This window comes from Podarcis raffonei, chromosome 6, assembly GCF_027172205.1.
Source record: "Podarcis raffonei isolate rPodRaf1 chromosome 6, rPodRaf1.pri, whole genome shotgun sequence".
Classification (NCBI taxonomy): Eukaryota; Metazoa; Chordata; class Lepidosauria; order Squamata; family Lacertidae; genus Podarcis; species Podarcis raffonei.
Window position 1 is genome coordinate 76,848,467 of NC_070607.1, and position 16,736 is coordinate 76,865,202.

A 16,736-nucleotide genomic window follows, 5' to 3' on the forward strand; every position below is an offset into this window, starting at 1 on the left:
TTTCTTCCTCCTGGTCCCCGGAGAGCTGTATGCTCACATATGATCTGGTTTTAACACATTTACAACACACCTTTGAAAAATATTCCCTCCTTCTGACAGCGGACACGCATTCCAAAGATGTCAATTTAGCAAGCAGGATTTTAAAAATGCAAATAGCATCAGCCGAGAGCTGGTAATTATGGGGGTGGCAGAAGGCATGGTAGAAATGTAACCCTTCTATCCCTTGCTGCAGTTCTGATAAAAAATTATCATCTGCAGCTGAGATTTTCTTTGCAGGGAGGAAGCCACTGGCACCAATGTAAATTAACAGCATCAGAAATATCCTGGCCAGGTTGCACCTCATGAGACTGCAATAGTGGATCTAGTAACCATGCATTGCTGCACTTCAGGTATTTAAAGGACCTTGCATAAATTAATCTTTACAACAACTATGCAAATAGATTAGCACTGTTATTCTCATATTGCAGATGGAAAGTGAAGATCAGCAGTGGTGACTTGCTTAAAGAACCCACCTTTTGAGTTCATGGCTGAAGTGAAATCTGGGTTTTTCAGCTTACATGCTTAGCGCTTCCACTACACTAATGCTCAGAGTTTAAGATCTCTGTCTTCTCTAAAACATTTTTTTTCATTGTCCTATATTGAAATATTTTTGGCAGAAGGTAACTGAAACTATCAACAGAACTGTACAGAATAATCTTACATTTATAGTGTAAAATATCCTTTTGAATTATATATCCAGCACGTGGAACCTTACAAAAGGACAATATGAGTGGACTCTCACCACAGCAAAAAGACTCATATTGATGAACTGGAAAAATAAAAATGCAGCTCCCTTCTACATTTGTATTGAAGACTTAAACAAACTCACAACATATTAACAACTTGCATATTATCACAGACTTGCCATGGACAAATTCAATGATATTTGGAATCCATTCTTACAAATACTGTAGAGGGTTAAGATCTGGTGAATTACAATAAAAACTTTGTAAAATATACAGTTTTGGTTTTCTTTCCCCACCCCCACTTGCTTTGCTGTTTCTCTTCATCTTTTACTCTCTTTTACTTACCATGTTTAGTGCATGGTACCATGTTTTCTAACTTTCAATAAAGATGTCTTTAAAAATAAATAAATCTCTGTCTTCCAGGAACATGAAAGGGATATTCTGTGTAGTTCTGCCAAACAACTGGTTTCATCAGCAGCTGGACCAAGAAGCGCATGTAATATATAAATTGTGCACATTTATTTTGCATGATTTATTCTTCTTTTGCTGGTCAAAAGACAATTGCAAAGAGCTGTACCAGCATCTTGCTCACATCCACTTCAGGCTTCTGAGATCCCCCAAGGCATTGCACAAGCACTTTCAAGTTTATATTTGAAACCTAAGGAGCTAGAAGCTTGTTTTAAAAATAAAAAGGAAACTGGGCTGCTTTGAATTTGGTAAATTCTGCATTCCATACCAGATTTGACACTCATAAATTATGATTACAGAACACACACAGCCATGAATATTCCACAAAAATATACTACAATATATTCCATAAACTATGTATCAAGTGTCATCTAGAGGAGCATCCTATATTGCTCCAGCCAGGTTTATTCAAGCTGCTCAACTGCAGTAGTTATTTTCACCAACAGTTCATGAGTTTATGCATCACTGGGGTCTGTTTGGTTCTGCATTTGTAGAGCAGCTGGAGAGGGCAGTTCCTCTGAGCATATGCAGAATGCCTTGCCCTCGTTGCACATAACCACTTGTGCTTGGGTTTAACATGAAGGTTTTTCTCACCAAAGGGTGTGGCTTCCATCCAAGTTTAAGTTCAGACACCATTCTTTCCCTATAGACTGTATTTGGGCTAGTGGTTTAATCCGCATTAAGGCTGTTCCTATGGCCTGTGTGAGACCTTTCAAGAGAACCGCAAGATTCAGGAAATCTCTCCCACAGGGGAACTCATTCGAAACCTTCTTTTGCTCAGTAGCCAAGCCCCAAAGTATCCTTTACAAACTGTTCAGGGAAGGTAAACAGCAATTAGGTTGAACTTAGGTGGAAATGATGGTGGTGATGATGACTTCATTCAGTCTGGATAAGGAATTATGGAGAAGCTGTCACAGTTTGTTGTCCTTGGTGCTTGGAGAGCCTCTTGTCCTCCCGTCATCCCCTCTAATGCTCTCATGGTTTTATCCTACTCGTCGTTCTATATAAAGCAACTCCTGGCCCTGTAAATAGCAGGGTCTTATGATGTATTCTCTGCTGGAGAGGGATCTGTGGGGATATTTTTAGCTTTGAGACTCGAGGGATTTGGGGATTGGTTGGTCTAGCTTTTTATTATGAATTTGTGACAGAGAGAAAAGTCATGGGTTGCCACCTCCTCGCCCCCATTCTCTTCCTCTCAGCCCTCTGTCTATCTGTGCCAAAAGCCGCTGCCTCAATTGCCTTCCCTCCCTCCTCCCTCCTACAATTCTTCCCACAGTGGTTTGGATTATTTTATGCTTTTGCTGCAGTATCATAACCCAGAGGAAGGCTGGGTGGAGCGTTTGTACAAGAGCCTTTGATGGATTCTGGCTGGGCCTCTGGTTTCAGGCCAACTCATCTTCAAATACTCTTATCTCTGCGCTGTTCCCAAGTTCCCCTTCTCCTCATCCCCATGAAGCAGAAGACTGTTTAGGAAGTCCGCAACCTCTCTTACTCAGCTACGGTTCTCCAGGAACGACATAAGCAGTAGATCCCTCAGCGTCAATGTTACGGCTCTTTGTAGCCTATCCTTCAAGGAATAGGCCTTCAGCCTGGACCAGAAGAGATGCCCGATAACCCATCTCAGAAAAACATCAGCCCTGCTGACAAACGATGGCTGTGCATATACACAAGCGCACACCAAAAAATAATTCCAGCAGCACCGTCACTCAGTGCGATGTTAAATACGTCATTGCATTTAATCTGCAGTCTCTTCTCCTATTTTGTAAAAAATCTGATGGAGCAGCAGAATGTACTCTATGTGCAGGGATACACGGGGAGGCGGCAGAGTGCTGAGCTTGCCTGTGCATGAAATGACGTGAAGATGGGCACTGCGTGGCAAAGGAAGCTGGCAGCGCGCAACGCGAGGTGTGTGGGGGAGTCATGCGACTATGTCAGAACTGGCGAGTGGGCTGTGGGGATGGCGGGTGACGTAGTTCACAAGGGAAAGTGTCAAGCGGGGCAAATGAGGAAGGATGCAGCCCACCTGGCATCTTTTCACGGGGGTGGCAAACATCTTATTATTATAATAAGCAATGGAATCGGTACCCAGGCAACAGCTGCTGGAGCAGCTTTCCCCAACGAGGTGCCCTCTGGATGCTTTGGATAGCACATCCCATCACCTCCAGCCTGGGCTGCCTGGGGCTGATGGGAGCTATAGTCCAAGACACATAAAGCACCATGTTGGGGGTGGCTGTGGCACGTTCTTTACAGCTTAACATGCATGGAGGATAGCAGTCATTGTGTCATGATGGATATAGGCTGGAAATCAGAGGGAACATGAATACAGAATGCCAGTGCTGACAAACAACAGTCCAATGCCACTGTTGTGCTCACGGCTTGCCTGTGGATTTCCCATTGGAAAATCCCGCTGTGGGCAGCAGAAATTGGACTAGGTATGCCCTGCACAGATCCAGAGGAGCTCTCGTGTTCACTAAAGAAAAATGCTGATGGGCATGTGGGGCCCAGAGGGATTATGACCTCTAGAGGAATGCTCAGTCATATTACAGCAGGGTGCATGCCCTAAGCCCTTACCTTTGGCCTCCTTAGGTGTTGTTTTTAAGAGGGCTATTGGGGGTGCGTGATTTGGTTATAATGCAAGCATTCACTTGGAAGCATGCCCCACCACCACCACCACCACAGGAACCTTGCAAATCAGCATGCTTAGGAGCATATAGTTTGGGCTTCCTAAACCGCCGTCCCCCCAAGGATGAGTAAGAATATTTAAAACAAAACCAAATGAAGTGAAGGGGACAAATAAGAAGACCCTGCTGGATCAGATCAAGAACCCATCTAGTTCCATGTCCCGTTCCCCACGGTGGTAACAGTAAGCCCTAGTGGTGAGAGGGATCTACAGTTCGTGGCTTGCAGACCCAAATATAAACCTATGCTCCCCCTGCCTATCAGAGCTACAATTTCTCCCTTCCTGGAACAAAACCTGTTCATCTAGTGGGAACATGAGAAAGAGAGAGAGAGAGAGAATGATTGCCAAGAAATGACCAAATGCATCCATTTTATCCATAAATACAGCGCAAGCAAACACTGGCTCCTTCAAGGCTTGCAGGGGAGGCTCTGCCAAGGTGTATTTTCAGAATGCTAACGAGGAAGGGACAGAAGGCCAAGGTTGACAAGTGGTCTGCTCAGAAGGTGAAAGCCACAAGATTGTGTATGTGTGTGTGAAATGAGAGAGACAACAACCGCAGGCACGCTTGTCAGCTCAACTTGTGAAAGGAATGCCGTGGGCTGCTGTTTGCATGATATACAATACTAATGGGTGACTACAATTACAAGACAATGGCTAGGATGGCTCCCAGCTGTTGATCATTACAAAGAGGTGTCATTCCTCTGAGCTGTGCCCAGAGCAGCCCTACAGAATTGACATCTATCTCCAAGCTGAGGAGCCGGCGTTTCCAACAGCAAAGCCGTGGGGGGGGGGTATGGGTTTGTCCAGCGAGCTTCTCTTCTCGGGGTTCAAACCCCCTTGTTTTGCTTTCAGTGTACCAGGAGAGAAGCGCTTCTAACTGGCCACTGAGCCATGGGCTGCCACTGTTCAACCCTGCATATCTATAGCCTGGAACAATTCGCAGAGACGGGTAGAATGATGCCCGACGCCTCCCTCGCTGCGCCTGACAAGCGCCTGTGCCTTGCCTCTCAGCTCAGACAACGGCAGCGCGGAAGAGCTTCAGCCCATTTCACAGAAACGCCTGATAAAAGTTTGGGATGGGAAGGCAAGAGCGGCGCTGCTTCGCCTTCCCTCCCACCCCCACCCCGTCCCATCTTTCTCCGCATGCATCCACCAGCTCCTGCCCCCCCTCCCTCAGCAAATCCCAGACTTACAGGGCAGCCTCCTGCCGTGGCTGTGAGCTTCAGGTCCTGACATCGCCTTCAGAGAGGATGACAGCCCAAGCAGTGAATCAGCCTCTGTCCCGGGGATCCCCCTGAACCGCCCCTCGCAGCAGGTCAGAGGCGAGGTCCTTCCGCAGCTCCCAGCAGTCTTCTCATCTTCCCAAGGAGTGGTCCAACTCAGGGGCTGCTCCGGCCGCCAGAGGAACTCACGCTGCCTGCCTGTCTCGCTTCCAGCTCTGGCTTGGGAAGGGCTGGCTGGGACTTCAGGCAGAGCGTACCAAGTGGTTTATCAGCGAGGGGGGGGGGGAGGCGCAGCTCTCAAAGGGGCTTTCCCCCACCTCCCTACGTTGCCTGTACCATTGCCAAGATCAGAAACGAGGGGAAAGAGGCAGGGAGGAGGAGGAGGTGGGTGTTTTGGTTTCGCTGCTGGCGGCTGAGTCTGCCGCAGAAATCCCCTAAGAACATCAGAGCACCCACTCCCTGCGACTTGAAAAGGCTCGGCTCCGCGGCAGCAGAAAGGCAGCAGCGAAAGGGAAACCACGATTCACGCAAGAGCAGGAACCGATGGGGGAGAAACAGGAGCCATTAGAGAATTGGGGTCTTAGTGGAGGTGTCTATTAACTGTCAGTGCCTGACGACAATGCCCACCCCGGCAAACCGAAGTTGTGGTTCTGCCAGCATGATGCTCTTTGCAAGGGCGGTCGCTCAGGGTAGAGTATTTGCTTTGCATGCAGAAGGCTTCAGGTTCCATCTCCTGCATCTAAAGGAGGAACTGAGAAAGATCCACGAGTGGAATCCTGGAGAGCTGCTGCCAGCCAGTGTAGACAGTACTAAGCTAGACGGCCCAGCGGTCTGACTCAGTGCAATGCAGCTTCCAATGTGAGCCTTCACCCTGCGCCTATGAGTGAATAGCATTGCTTCACACTATTCCTAGGTATACCACAGTTTATGGACAGGGAACCTGTGGCCCTCAAGATTTTGCTGGTCTGCAACTCCCAATATCCCTGAGAATTGGCCATACTGGCTGGGGCTGATGAGAAAACGACATGTTTCCCCATCTCTGCCACAATACCTTGCTATGCCCCTTGTTCAAATTACATTTTAAGACACACACACACAAACCTTTTGCTTAACAGGACAGCTTTCCCTCTGAAAGTCAGCCTAAATTTGCACCTGTACATATAAATTGAGATATGCACGTTATGCAAATTTGCATCACGGGGCTGTTTTGCACAGTCTTTCAATGACCTAGCAGCACACATGAGTTATGATTTAGGCTGTCTCACATTTATTGGGTGACCGCGGGGGAGAGGGGAGGTATTCACTTTCTACCTTCACACCCCATTGCAGAGGGAATTCGAGCATGTAGGGCAGGCGCCACATTGTAAGTGGAAAACCAAGGTCTGTCCTCTTGCCTGAGGATGATATCGGTAAAAAATGCTTAGTGCTTCTTAAAACACATGGGGCATGTGATGATAGATACGTGATGGTTCTAAGCAGCTAATAGCCTTGGGAGTCCATTTTTACATAATCGCCTATTTTGTGTCTTTCCTACCTGTTCTAGAAATCCTATTCCTAAGCTACATTTGTTACAAACCACCTCAGTCATATTATTGACTGGTCTGAAGAAGTTCTTCCCACCATGCCTAATTTACAGGATTCTGCACCACAATATGTGCTTATGGCCACCAGCTTTGATCACTTTCAAAGCAGATCAGACACATTAATGGACTGTAAGCCTTTCAATTGGTATTAGTGATTATGACTATTATATGGGCTCCCTTTTTTGAGCGCATTAAGCCGCTGAATGCCAGTCGCTGGGGTGGGGGACAACAGCCTGAGAGGGCTGCTGCCTCTGTGAGCCACTGGTAGGCTACCAAGAGGCATTTGATTGGCCACTGAGGGAAACAGGATTCTAGGCTCGGTGGGCCGTTGACATGGCAGAGCTCTTCTTATGTACTTATCCCTGTTTGGGATCTGTGCCTTGCGGCCCAATCCTGAACTCCATCCCCTCAAAGTTATGGAGAACCAGCATGGTATTGTACAGGGGTATACACAATTCACGCTTCCTTGAAATTGTGTTAGTTTTTCAATAGACCACAAGCAAGGTCCCTCAATTAAAAATGGGGGGCAGGGGGCGGTATGCAGTTAAATTTAAGGTTTTCTCTGAGTATGCACGCACACACGCGTGCACACACACACACACACACACACACACACACACACACAAAGAGCCCAGGCATTTGTTATAATACCAGAACAATCTTTTTACACCGAAATCCATTCCTGGTTTTCTGTTAAGCTTTCTCCATTTCAGCAGCCTAATATGGAGGTAGGGGAACCCCTACCTTCTTTGCAGGGGCAAAACTAGACTTTATTTCACCTGGGTCAAAGACCCTATTTGACACTCCCCCCCATGAGGATTTGTGTACACACACAGAGAGACTGGGAGCCTCAATGGCACCCCCCTGGAGGCTTCGCCTGTGGCCAAAAAACCCCCAAACATCTGGCTAACTACCATACATTTTTTTAGATTTACAAGGAAATCTAAAAATTTGGATGTAAGGAATCCACTTCTCTCTTTGATTTGCTCCTGCTTTGTTGGACAGGCAGTGCAGGACTTTCAGGCAGGTGCACTCTATCCTAGCCATGCCTGCATCCCAGAGACTTGCTGCTTCGCATTCCCAGCTGATCACAGTCAAGTTAACATCTTTCCATTCTTGTTTTTCCAGAAATGGCAAGATGAAGACAGGCACTGCCATTCTCCCAGCAGCATTGGGTGTTGGTGTGGGTTATAACAATAGCCACTACCGATAATCTCTAGATCAGGGGTAGCAAACCTTTACAGGCCAGCGGGCAAATTTAGAAAGTGACATGGATGCTGACAGGTCACAAAATGGCGGCCATGAGCTTGTGGCATAACACAAAATGGCTGCTTTAATGTGTGAAATAACACAAAATTGGGGGAGGTGGTAGGCTGTATGCCAAGACACTTCTAATTCCTGGATCCAGCAAGTGTTAAAATCTAAGCAAAGATTCGATTCCTGGAATAGCCAGCCTAGCTTCCTGGTGAGGTCATGGCCCCAGTACGGGTCATTAAGGTAACAAAGGACATGGCTCTGTGCCAGAGTACAAATGGGTGGACTCCCCCTTCCCTCAACTGTCTGGTAGTTAGAAAGACAAAGGCAAGGGTGGAGAGTTGAGTTAGGTGAGCTAGAAGCTAGAAAGAAGCAAGGCTGCAGGCTGGACAACTGGGAGACAGAGCCATGCCTGATTTCTGCTTGAATCCAAGGCTAGGGCTATGGCAGAAGCAAGACCGTCTTGGGGTGTTAATGTCATAAAGCCCTTCATCGTAGGCTCAGGTAAATAAATAGATGTCTAAATAAACTATGTCTCATAAAGACACCACAGTCTCTTCTGTACTTCATTCCAAAGGAAACACGATCCCTGGAATTTCGCACCACTCAGAGATTGGGGTGGTGTGCAACGATCTTCTTAAAATAACACACTTATGTAATACAAAACATTACAAACTTGTATCAGAATGCATTTCTTGTGTTTTCAGATTTCCAGGGCAATTTGCAGCAATACTGCCTACATATACTTTTTCCTACATATAGCAGCCTTTGCTGCAAAGGAGAAACCTTCTTTACCACATGATGATTAGTGGCTTGTAAGCAGGAAACCCAAAGCTTCCTTTCCGCATCCCAAAATAAATAAAATAAATAAAATGAAGTGGTAGAATGGACTGTACTACTTCAGACTTCAAGTTTGTTTTATGCTGCCATGTGCCTCAGAATAAGCCTGTAAAGTCTCATATGTTTGCCAGCCTCATATATATATATGAATACATGTAGATATGTTTTCGTATACCAAGTAAAGCAATGTGTTATGTTTTAAACTCTGGTGCAGTCTTTTCTATGAGAGAAAAAGAGAACTGTTTTTTTTTTCAATGATCAAACGGCCTGGGGCAGCTTTCGCACATATAAATACCACCACAACAACCCTTCAACATAGGCCAGAATCATAATTTCCACATTGCATATGAGAGGCTGAGAAAGAGCAGCTTTCCTAGCACTGCTTAGTGAACGATGGCTCAGATGGGATTTGAAACTGATTTGATCTGGGGAAACCACAGAATCAAAGGGAAGAACACTCTGACAGTCTGAACTCCATCCCTCAGCCAGAGGTTTATGGGTAGATGTCTGGGTTTTATTTGTTTGTTTGTTGTATTATTGCAGACTGTAAGCCACCATGCAGACAATTTGATTGTAAGGCAGGGAATTAATCTTCAAAATAAAATAAAACACAGCACAGCAATTTAGTGCAATCAAGCCCAGAGCTATATGAAACTCAGTGAAAATGTTTCTACTCCTCTTTGATGAGATTACTTTTTAGGAAGGGGTGGGAGAAGATGCATACAGTTTCATTTATTCATTTGTTTAAGAAATGTATGCCCCTCCATTCTGTTTGTGACCTCCAAGACAATAGAACAACAAATAAATTACAGTATATTGCATCTAGAAACCAAATAAAAACCCACAAGTAAAAAGTCACACCTTCAGCACCAGCATTACTACCATCAATCAAATAGCTCACAATTAAATATGCAGCATACAATTGCAGCAATCAAGTGAACATGTGTGGAAGGGAGATGTTGTATGGTCAGGGTACCCCCATTGAGAAAGCTCTGCCCCTGATAACCACTTACAGCCCACCCAATCCCCAAAGGATGGAGCAGTCCAAACAGAGCCTTAGCTGATGATCTGAATGCACAAGCAGGCTGATATGAAGGAAGGTTTTCCTTTGGAAATCCCAGTACCAGGCTGTTTAGTACTTTAATGATCAAAGCTATTAAGAGCCGCTGCATTGTAGTGGTTAGAACAGGCTTCCTCAACCTCGGCCGTCCAGATGTTTTGAAACTACAATTCCCATCATCCCTGACCACTGGTCCTGCTAGCTAGGGATCATGGGAGTTGTAGGCCAAAAACATCTGGAGGGCCGAGGTTGAAGAAGCCTGGCTTAGAATGTCAGACTCGGACTGACAAACTCCTTGTTGGCTATAAAGCCTTGGGCCAGTCACTGTAAACTGTCGCTGTTTCTTAGCATAAACTGCCAAGGGAGTTTTGACGATAAAATGGGGTGGGGGGGGGGAGGAGAGAAAAAAACATATGCCATCCTTTGAAGGAAATGTGCAGTGTAATAATGGAAACCATAAAATCATAAAAGTATACCACCAGCAGCCTTGGAATGGTAGAAACTGCTTGGGCTCAGATGAAGCACATTAGCAAGATGAAACTTGCAAGGCAGTGGGAATGAACGCTGCAAATTAATACGGAAGTTCAGAAGGAGCAGATCCAGGACTTATGTGGCAGTTTCCCAGTACAGAACTCTTTGCTGAGTTATGAAGCTGCCCACTGCCTGCCTGCCCCATGACCATTATGTCCACTTCTGTTTTCTGTATGGATTTATGGCTTTTCATTGGCAAAGCGGGTGGAAGGATGAGCATTTACAGTTGCCAAGAAACCCCTGCTGATGTTCCTCCACAGCCTTCTGTGCCCTCAAAGCAAAGCTATACTGCCTGAGAGAATTGGGGAGCAAGGGAGGGAACAGAAAGTGGGGTGCTCAGATCCTCCACCATGTCCTTGGAAGGAATCTCTCCTTCTCCCCTGAATCTGCAACAATTACTGGAAAATTAAACTAAAAACGACTGAGAAACCAACATCCATTTTTATTGTCATTGTCCATTCAGATTACTGTTTCAATATTAAAAAAACCCACCCTAAATAAAAGCATTCCCTATTCATCTTAGCGCTATCTGAGAATGAAAGAATTTGGCATACTTTTCATACACAGTACCTATTGTCCAGTACCTGTGTCACCACCAGCTTAAGAATGAGTAACTAACAAAGCTCTGGAGCAGAGGGGCGTAGAATGAGCAGGGCTCCCTCCCAAAATGCAACATGACTGCATAACCACATTTTATACACACATTCCCATCGAAAGAGGGACTTTATGTAAATCATAAAGTCTAAAATCGCCTGGCTGCCCCACTGGGGTTCACAGTCAAGGCTTCAGCTGCCAGCATCTTGGAGGGGCTCATAGCACTCTTCTGCTGGCCAGTGTTCTAGCTCCACACTGATCACCTTCTCCCTCCTCTCTGCCATATTAGTTGGCATACATATAAACATCACTGTCACACTACAGAATTTAGACTAAGATCCAGGCGTTGGCTCCCTAGTCTTTAGGCCGCCAGAATAGCTAATCAGGAGATGGGAGCTGCAGGCAAAACAAGTCAACTAGGAAACTGCAAACCAAGGACCTTCCTAAGCCAGAGAGTCATGTGACAATTGAAGGCCTATGTCACTCTGTGTCCTGCTATACAACCTCCAGGTCTCCTGTAGGTCTCTCCTTCAGTAAGAGCAACAACATGTTGTGTCCTGGGTTAATCACTGGCTGTGTGTAGTTCTGTTTGGCCTTAGGCCAGAAGGGAGAAAGCGGGCAGCAATGGCAGAAGGAGCAGCAGCATGGCCTGGGGACTCTGGGAGTGAGTTGTGGGTTATAAAAAAGACAGCAGAACTAGTATTATGCCCCAACTAGTATTAAGAAGCATTTAAAATTCCCCCATTGTTCCTTCAATACATGCTGGCAACTGTTATCTACCAGTGCTGCTGTCCTTCTTGGTTCTGGTGGTGTCCTCTGGGTGTTCCCTGCTGAGGTGTGTGGGCCTTGGAGAGTGCCTGATAATATCAGCCTCTTTTGCCAGCTCTGGTTAAGATTTCTTTTCTATCTGCTTGCCTGTGGGTTTCCTGTGCCTCCTTGCTTGTCTTCTTATGTACGACTCTGTTCCTTTAGGCTGCCTCCCTAATTTAGGACTGGATTCATTGCTTGCACCTGTGAAGTTGCCAGGGCTGGCCCTATCATTAGGCAGAGTGAGGTGGCTGCCTCAGGCAGTAGGTACTCAGGTGGGAATGCAACAGTGGCAGCCCCCTGCCATTCCACTTTAGCCCCCTCTGTTGGAGCTGGCACTGCGCCCCTTATGCTAGCCTGCTGCTCCCAAGTGGTGGACACTGTCCCATCACCAGTGCTGAAGCAAGAGTCAGCTTCCAGCCCAGTCAGCTTCTGTACATGGAATGTTTGGGGCACCATCTTGTCCTTTGCCTCAGGCCGCAAAATGCATTGGGAAGAAGAAGAAGAAGAAGAAGAAGAAGAAGAAGAAGAAGAAGAAGAGGAGGAGGAGGAGGAGGAAGAAGAAGAAGAAGAAGAAGATTTTATTTATACCCTGCCCTCTCTGGCCAGAGCCAGGCTCAGGGCGGCTAACACCAGTAATATTACAATAAAACATAATGGGGGGGGGGAGAGAAACCAATTTAAAATACAGGTTAAAAGTACAATTTAAAATGCAGACTCATTTTAAATAATAGCCCATAGATCAAAACCATAAGGGCAGGGAAACATAAGGGTCAGACTGAGTCCAAACCAAAGGCCAGGTGGAACAGCTCTGTCTTGCAGGCCCTGCGGAAAGATGTCAAGTCCCTCAGGGCCCTAGTCTCTTGTGACAGAACCTTCCACCAAGTTGGGGCCAATACTGAAAAGGCCCTGGCCCTAGCTGAGACCAATCTAACCACCTTGTGACTTGGGACGTCCAAAATGTTGTCATTTGTGGTCCTTAAGGTCCTCCGCAGGGCATACCAGGAGAGGTGGTCCCATAGGTACGTGGGTCCTAGGCCCTCCTGGCCTCTGCTTGTACATCTTTGACTTCAGAAAGTAGGGACCCAGGTCTCTACTTGCAGATATAAATGGGGATGTTTGAAAGAAGATGGCTGCAGTGTAGTGATCAAAGTGAAGATGCCCTTAGGGCAAATGGGCATTACCTCACCAATTTTAGTCTGCCTTCAGCCAGTCACCATTGTCTGTCTGCCTTCTTGCTTACAACAAGCCCAGCGGATAGCACTCTTTATCAGCCTCCTTCTCCCTAAGTCTCAGTGCTTATACGGGGAGCCAGCTACTGTGGGCTTCCCTGCCTTCTGCCCTACCAGTCCCAGGGGGCACCAGCCACCACTGGAAGATGCCAAATACTCATGAGTGCTCTCAAGCTGGATAGAATACGGAGAGGAGCAGGCAGGGGTTGTGTATTGGCAGGAGGAGAATCTCCATACTGAGCCAGTTTGGGCCTATTCAGGTCATTCTGAACCAAGATGCACAACAAATACAGCTGAGCAGGCAGGGACCGCTTTTGAGCATGCCAAGAATCTGCCTCTTAACAACGGCAAGGAAAGTGTTAAGGCATAAAAGCAGTAATCACCAGCCACGAACTGATTCACTACAGGTTTAAAAGGTGGAATTAAAGCCAGGTTTTAACCAAAGCTGTCCTTTGTAAGAGAAAGTTCAGTGCTGATGTAAACAATTTTGTAAGTCTTTTATTTGTGTCTTTTTTTATTCAGGCAACGTACTAAGTATTATTTGGGGACAGGGCAGCTTATGGAGCAACCCTGGCTGCCTCAGGCTAAGTGTGCTGATCTGTGGAAAGAAGCAAGAAGGCAGAAAACGGGGCAGAGAGCAGGGTGGCCTGATCGACCCCTTTGGCTCAGGGGCGAGCTACATGTTATATTCAGATGAGCACCCATGTTGGTAACTGCTGAGATCTGTGGACACCCACCCCAGGTGGTGGTCAACTACTGGACTTCAGGTGGCATTTTCTCTGTGAAGTATCCTGGATTGACTCTGTCTCCATTGGGCTACTGGACCCTCCTGGACAAGATGGAGTAGAAGAAGTCTTCCTGTTCCTGTTGAGCCCTTGCTTGGGCAACAAGGACACCCCAAGTTCTGGTGTCATTTCATCCCCGATTCTGCTTTGCTCTCCAACTCTGCCTCCTGATTTACAAAATCAGGTTGTTGGAGCTCAGTATTGTCCACGCTTATCTCAGTAAGAGCATCTCTACAGGGTTTCAGTCGGGAGCTTTCCCCACCGCTACCTGGAGACACCAGGAATTGAACCTGTGACCTTCGTCATGTAAGGTGGATGCTCTACAACCCAGCTACATCCCTTCTCCAGATTTCATCCCTTGGTTCTAACATACTCACTGGTCCTGGCTATTGCTTCGCCTCACTGCTCTCAGCTCAGACCATGTCCCAGTCCTGACACCCTGATGGTCACTTTCTGCAAAGAGAAGCTGCCTTGGGGAGGGTGGCATTCTAAGTGAAAAGTTGGAGAAGGAGGAGAAGAGTGGAATGGTGGTGGTAGAGAAATGCATAACCTTTTCCTTGCCAGATGCTGTGCTCCAAATCTTTTTCTTCTTCTTTTAACATGCAAAGGGTAAACACACATTTGGCACCTGTCAGAGGAGAAAGGTGCTATGGGGATTGGAGAAGGCCATGATTTGGAGAAGAGACACAGAGACCTGGCCCACCAAGGAACAGTTCAGACAATCCTATTCTCCTCTCATAGGAATATAGAAAGCTGCCTTAATACTTAGACCATTGGTCCATTTAGCTCGTTGTTTACACTGACCAGCAATGGTGTTCCAGGGTCTCTCCTAGCAAAGCCTGGAGATGCCAGGAATTGAAACTGGGGCCTTCTGCATGCAATTCCTGAGCTCTACTACTACGTCTTAGGGACACGGGTGGCGCTGTGGGTTAAACCACAGAGCCTAGGACTTGCTGATCAGGAGGTCAGCGGTTCGAATCCCCACGACAGGGTGAGCTCCCGTTGCTCGGTCCCTGCTCCTGCCAACCTAGCAGTTTGAAAGCACGTCAAAGTGCAAGTAGATAAATAGGTACCACTCCGGCGGGAAGATAAACGGCGTTTCTGTGCACTGCTCTGGTTCGCCAGAAGCTGCTTAGTCATGCTGGCCACATAACCCGGAAGCTGTACGCCGGCTCCCTCGGCCAATAAAGCGAGATAAGCACCACAAGCCCATAGTTGTTCACGACTGGACCTAATGGTCAGGGGTCCCTTTACCTTTACCTTTGCTACTATGTCTGTGGGTGGGAAGAAATATGATGCAGTCTGTCTTTAAATTCATACAAATTCATACTTTTCTGAAACAACATGTGAACTGAAACACAGCCATCCTTCAAAATTCACACACCTCCAAATTTTGCAGTGCAGTTCTCTGGCCAAGCAATGTGTATAAAAATGTATATATTAAAGGGTGAATACAATGCAAATAAATGCATATAATAGTGAAAATAACATAACATGCATTACCTTATTATCTTGCAATGTCCTTTCAGGGAGAAGGATGGGGACAAAACTTGCAAAATTATCTTGCAGCGATGTTGATGTTAGGCAAAACTGCATATAAAATGTATATAGTAAGATAAATCTGCAGAAAAATGCTGATTAATTTTCAAGAAAACTTTAAATTTTTTTTAAAAAAAGATCGCAAACTGATGTGAAAACGTGAAGAGTTGAACTTAAGACTGGAAGAATGAGAAACAGACAAAAACTAAAACTGATGCATTGAGCCTTCCCTAGATACCACTGAGCCACAGCCTTTCACCTACTCCTCTGCTTAAAATCACCCTACCCCACAAATGCTTTTCATAAAAAAAAGACTCAACTAGCCATTGTGCCTTTAAGCCCCAGTCAGCATACCTTTGTGTGTGTATCTCTGTGTGTTTATAGGATTTGTGCACAGCATCCAACAAAATACCTTCGAGGTGGTTTTTACAACAGTCAATAAAAGCAATAAAATTCAGTCAACCGACATAAGAGCAACAACAATAAAACAGCAGAAGCAGTCCATAACAAAGAAACAAAAACCAACAGCTAAAATCACAAAAAAGGATTTGAAATGTCATTAAAAGCCCAAACTTCACTTGGCAACCTGAAAGATGGCAAAAATAGCACTAGGAGAATACGTAACAAAGTCAGCTCAGATTGAAGATGCTCTGGAAGCTGGGTGGGGCCTCATAATCATCAGCAACCTTGTGGATAGAGAGACCCAAAGGGTCACTGCCTATGCAAAGAGAAGTTTGCGTCGGTGCAATGCAATATCAGAAAGATGCTGCAAAAAGGCAGGAGCAGTGAAGCTTCAAGGCTGCCATTCAGTCATTGGTAGCACTGGGGGGGAAATCAGGGAACAAGGCCTGAGACAGGATGCCTGCCCTAGTGTTGGTACACTTTCCTGACTTTCCATGGGCTCAGGACATGGCTTATTTTTCCTGTGTGCTAGGGTATAAGAACATAGGTAAAGGTAAAGGGACCCCTGACCAATAGGTCCAGTTGTGACTGACTCTGGGGTTGCGGCGCTCATCTCGCTTTATTGGCCAAGGGAGCTGGCGTACAGCTTCCGGGTCATGTGGCCAGCATGACTAAGCCACTTCTGGTGAACCAGAGCAGCGCACGGAAACGCCGTTTACCTTCCCGCTGGAGCCGTACCTATTTATCTACTTGCACTTTGATGTGCTTTCAAACTACTAGGTTGGCAGGAGCAGGGACCGAGCAACAGGAGCTCACCCCGTCGCGGGGATTCGAACCTAGGCTCTGTAGTTTAACCCACAGCGCCACCTGCATCCCATAAGAACATAGGGAGGGTGTTTATGTAAAGCATGATGTGATGTCATGCTTCTGCATCATACCACTCCAGTGACAGACACATACAAGGTTGCCTGTGCCATCACAAAGTTATCCTCGTTCCGTCTCAACCACACACA

The 16,736-nt window shown here is 46.3% G+C and overlaps 1 protein-coding gene across 1 annotated transcript in view; it reads right to left on the minus strand.

The window, feature by feature from the left end:
• The window catches only part of DBNDD2 (dysbindin domain containing 2), a 29,735-nt gene extending 24,385 nt beyond the window's left edge, over positions 1-5,350 (minus strand). Inside the window, exon 1 of the mRNA XM_053394091.1 lies at positions 5,067-5,350. Coding sequence (XP_053250066.1) covers positions 5,067-5,109 — 43 coding nt within the window. The 5' untranslated portion in view covers positions 5,110-5,350. The remainder of the gene's footprint in view (positions 1-5,066) is intronic.
• Between the last annotated feature and the right edge of the window lie 11,386 nt (positions 5,351-16,736).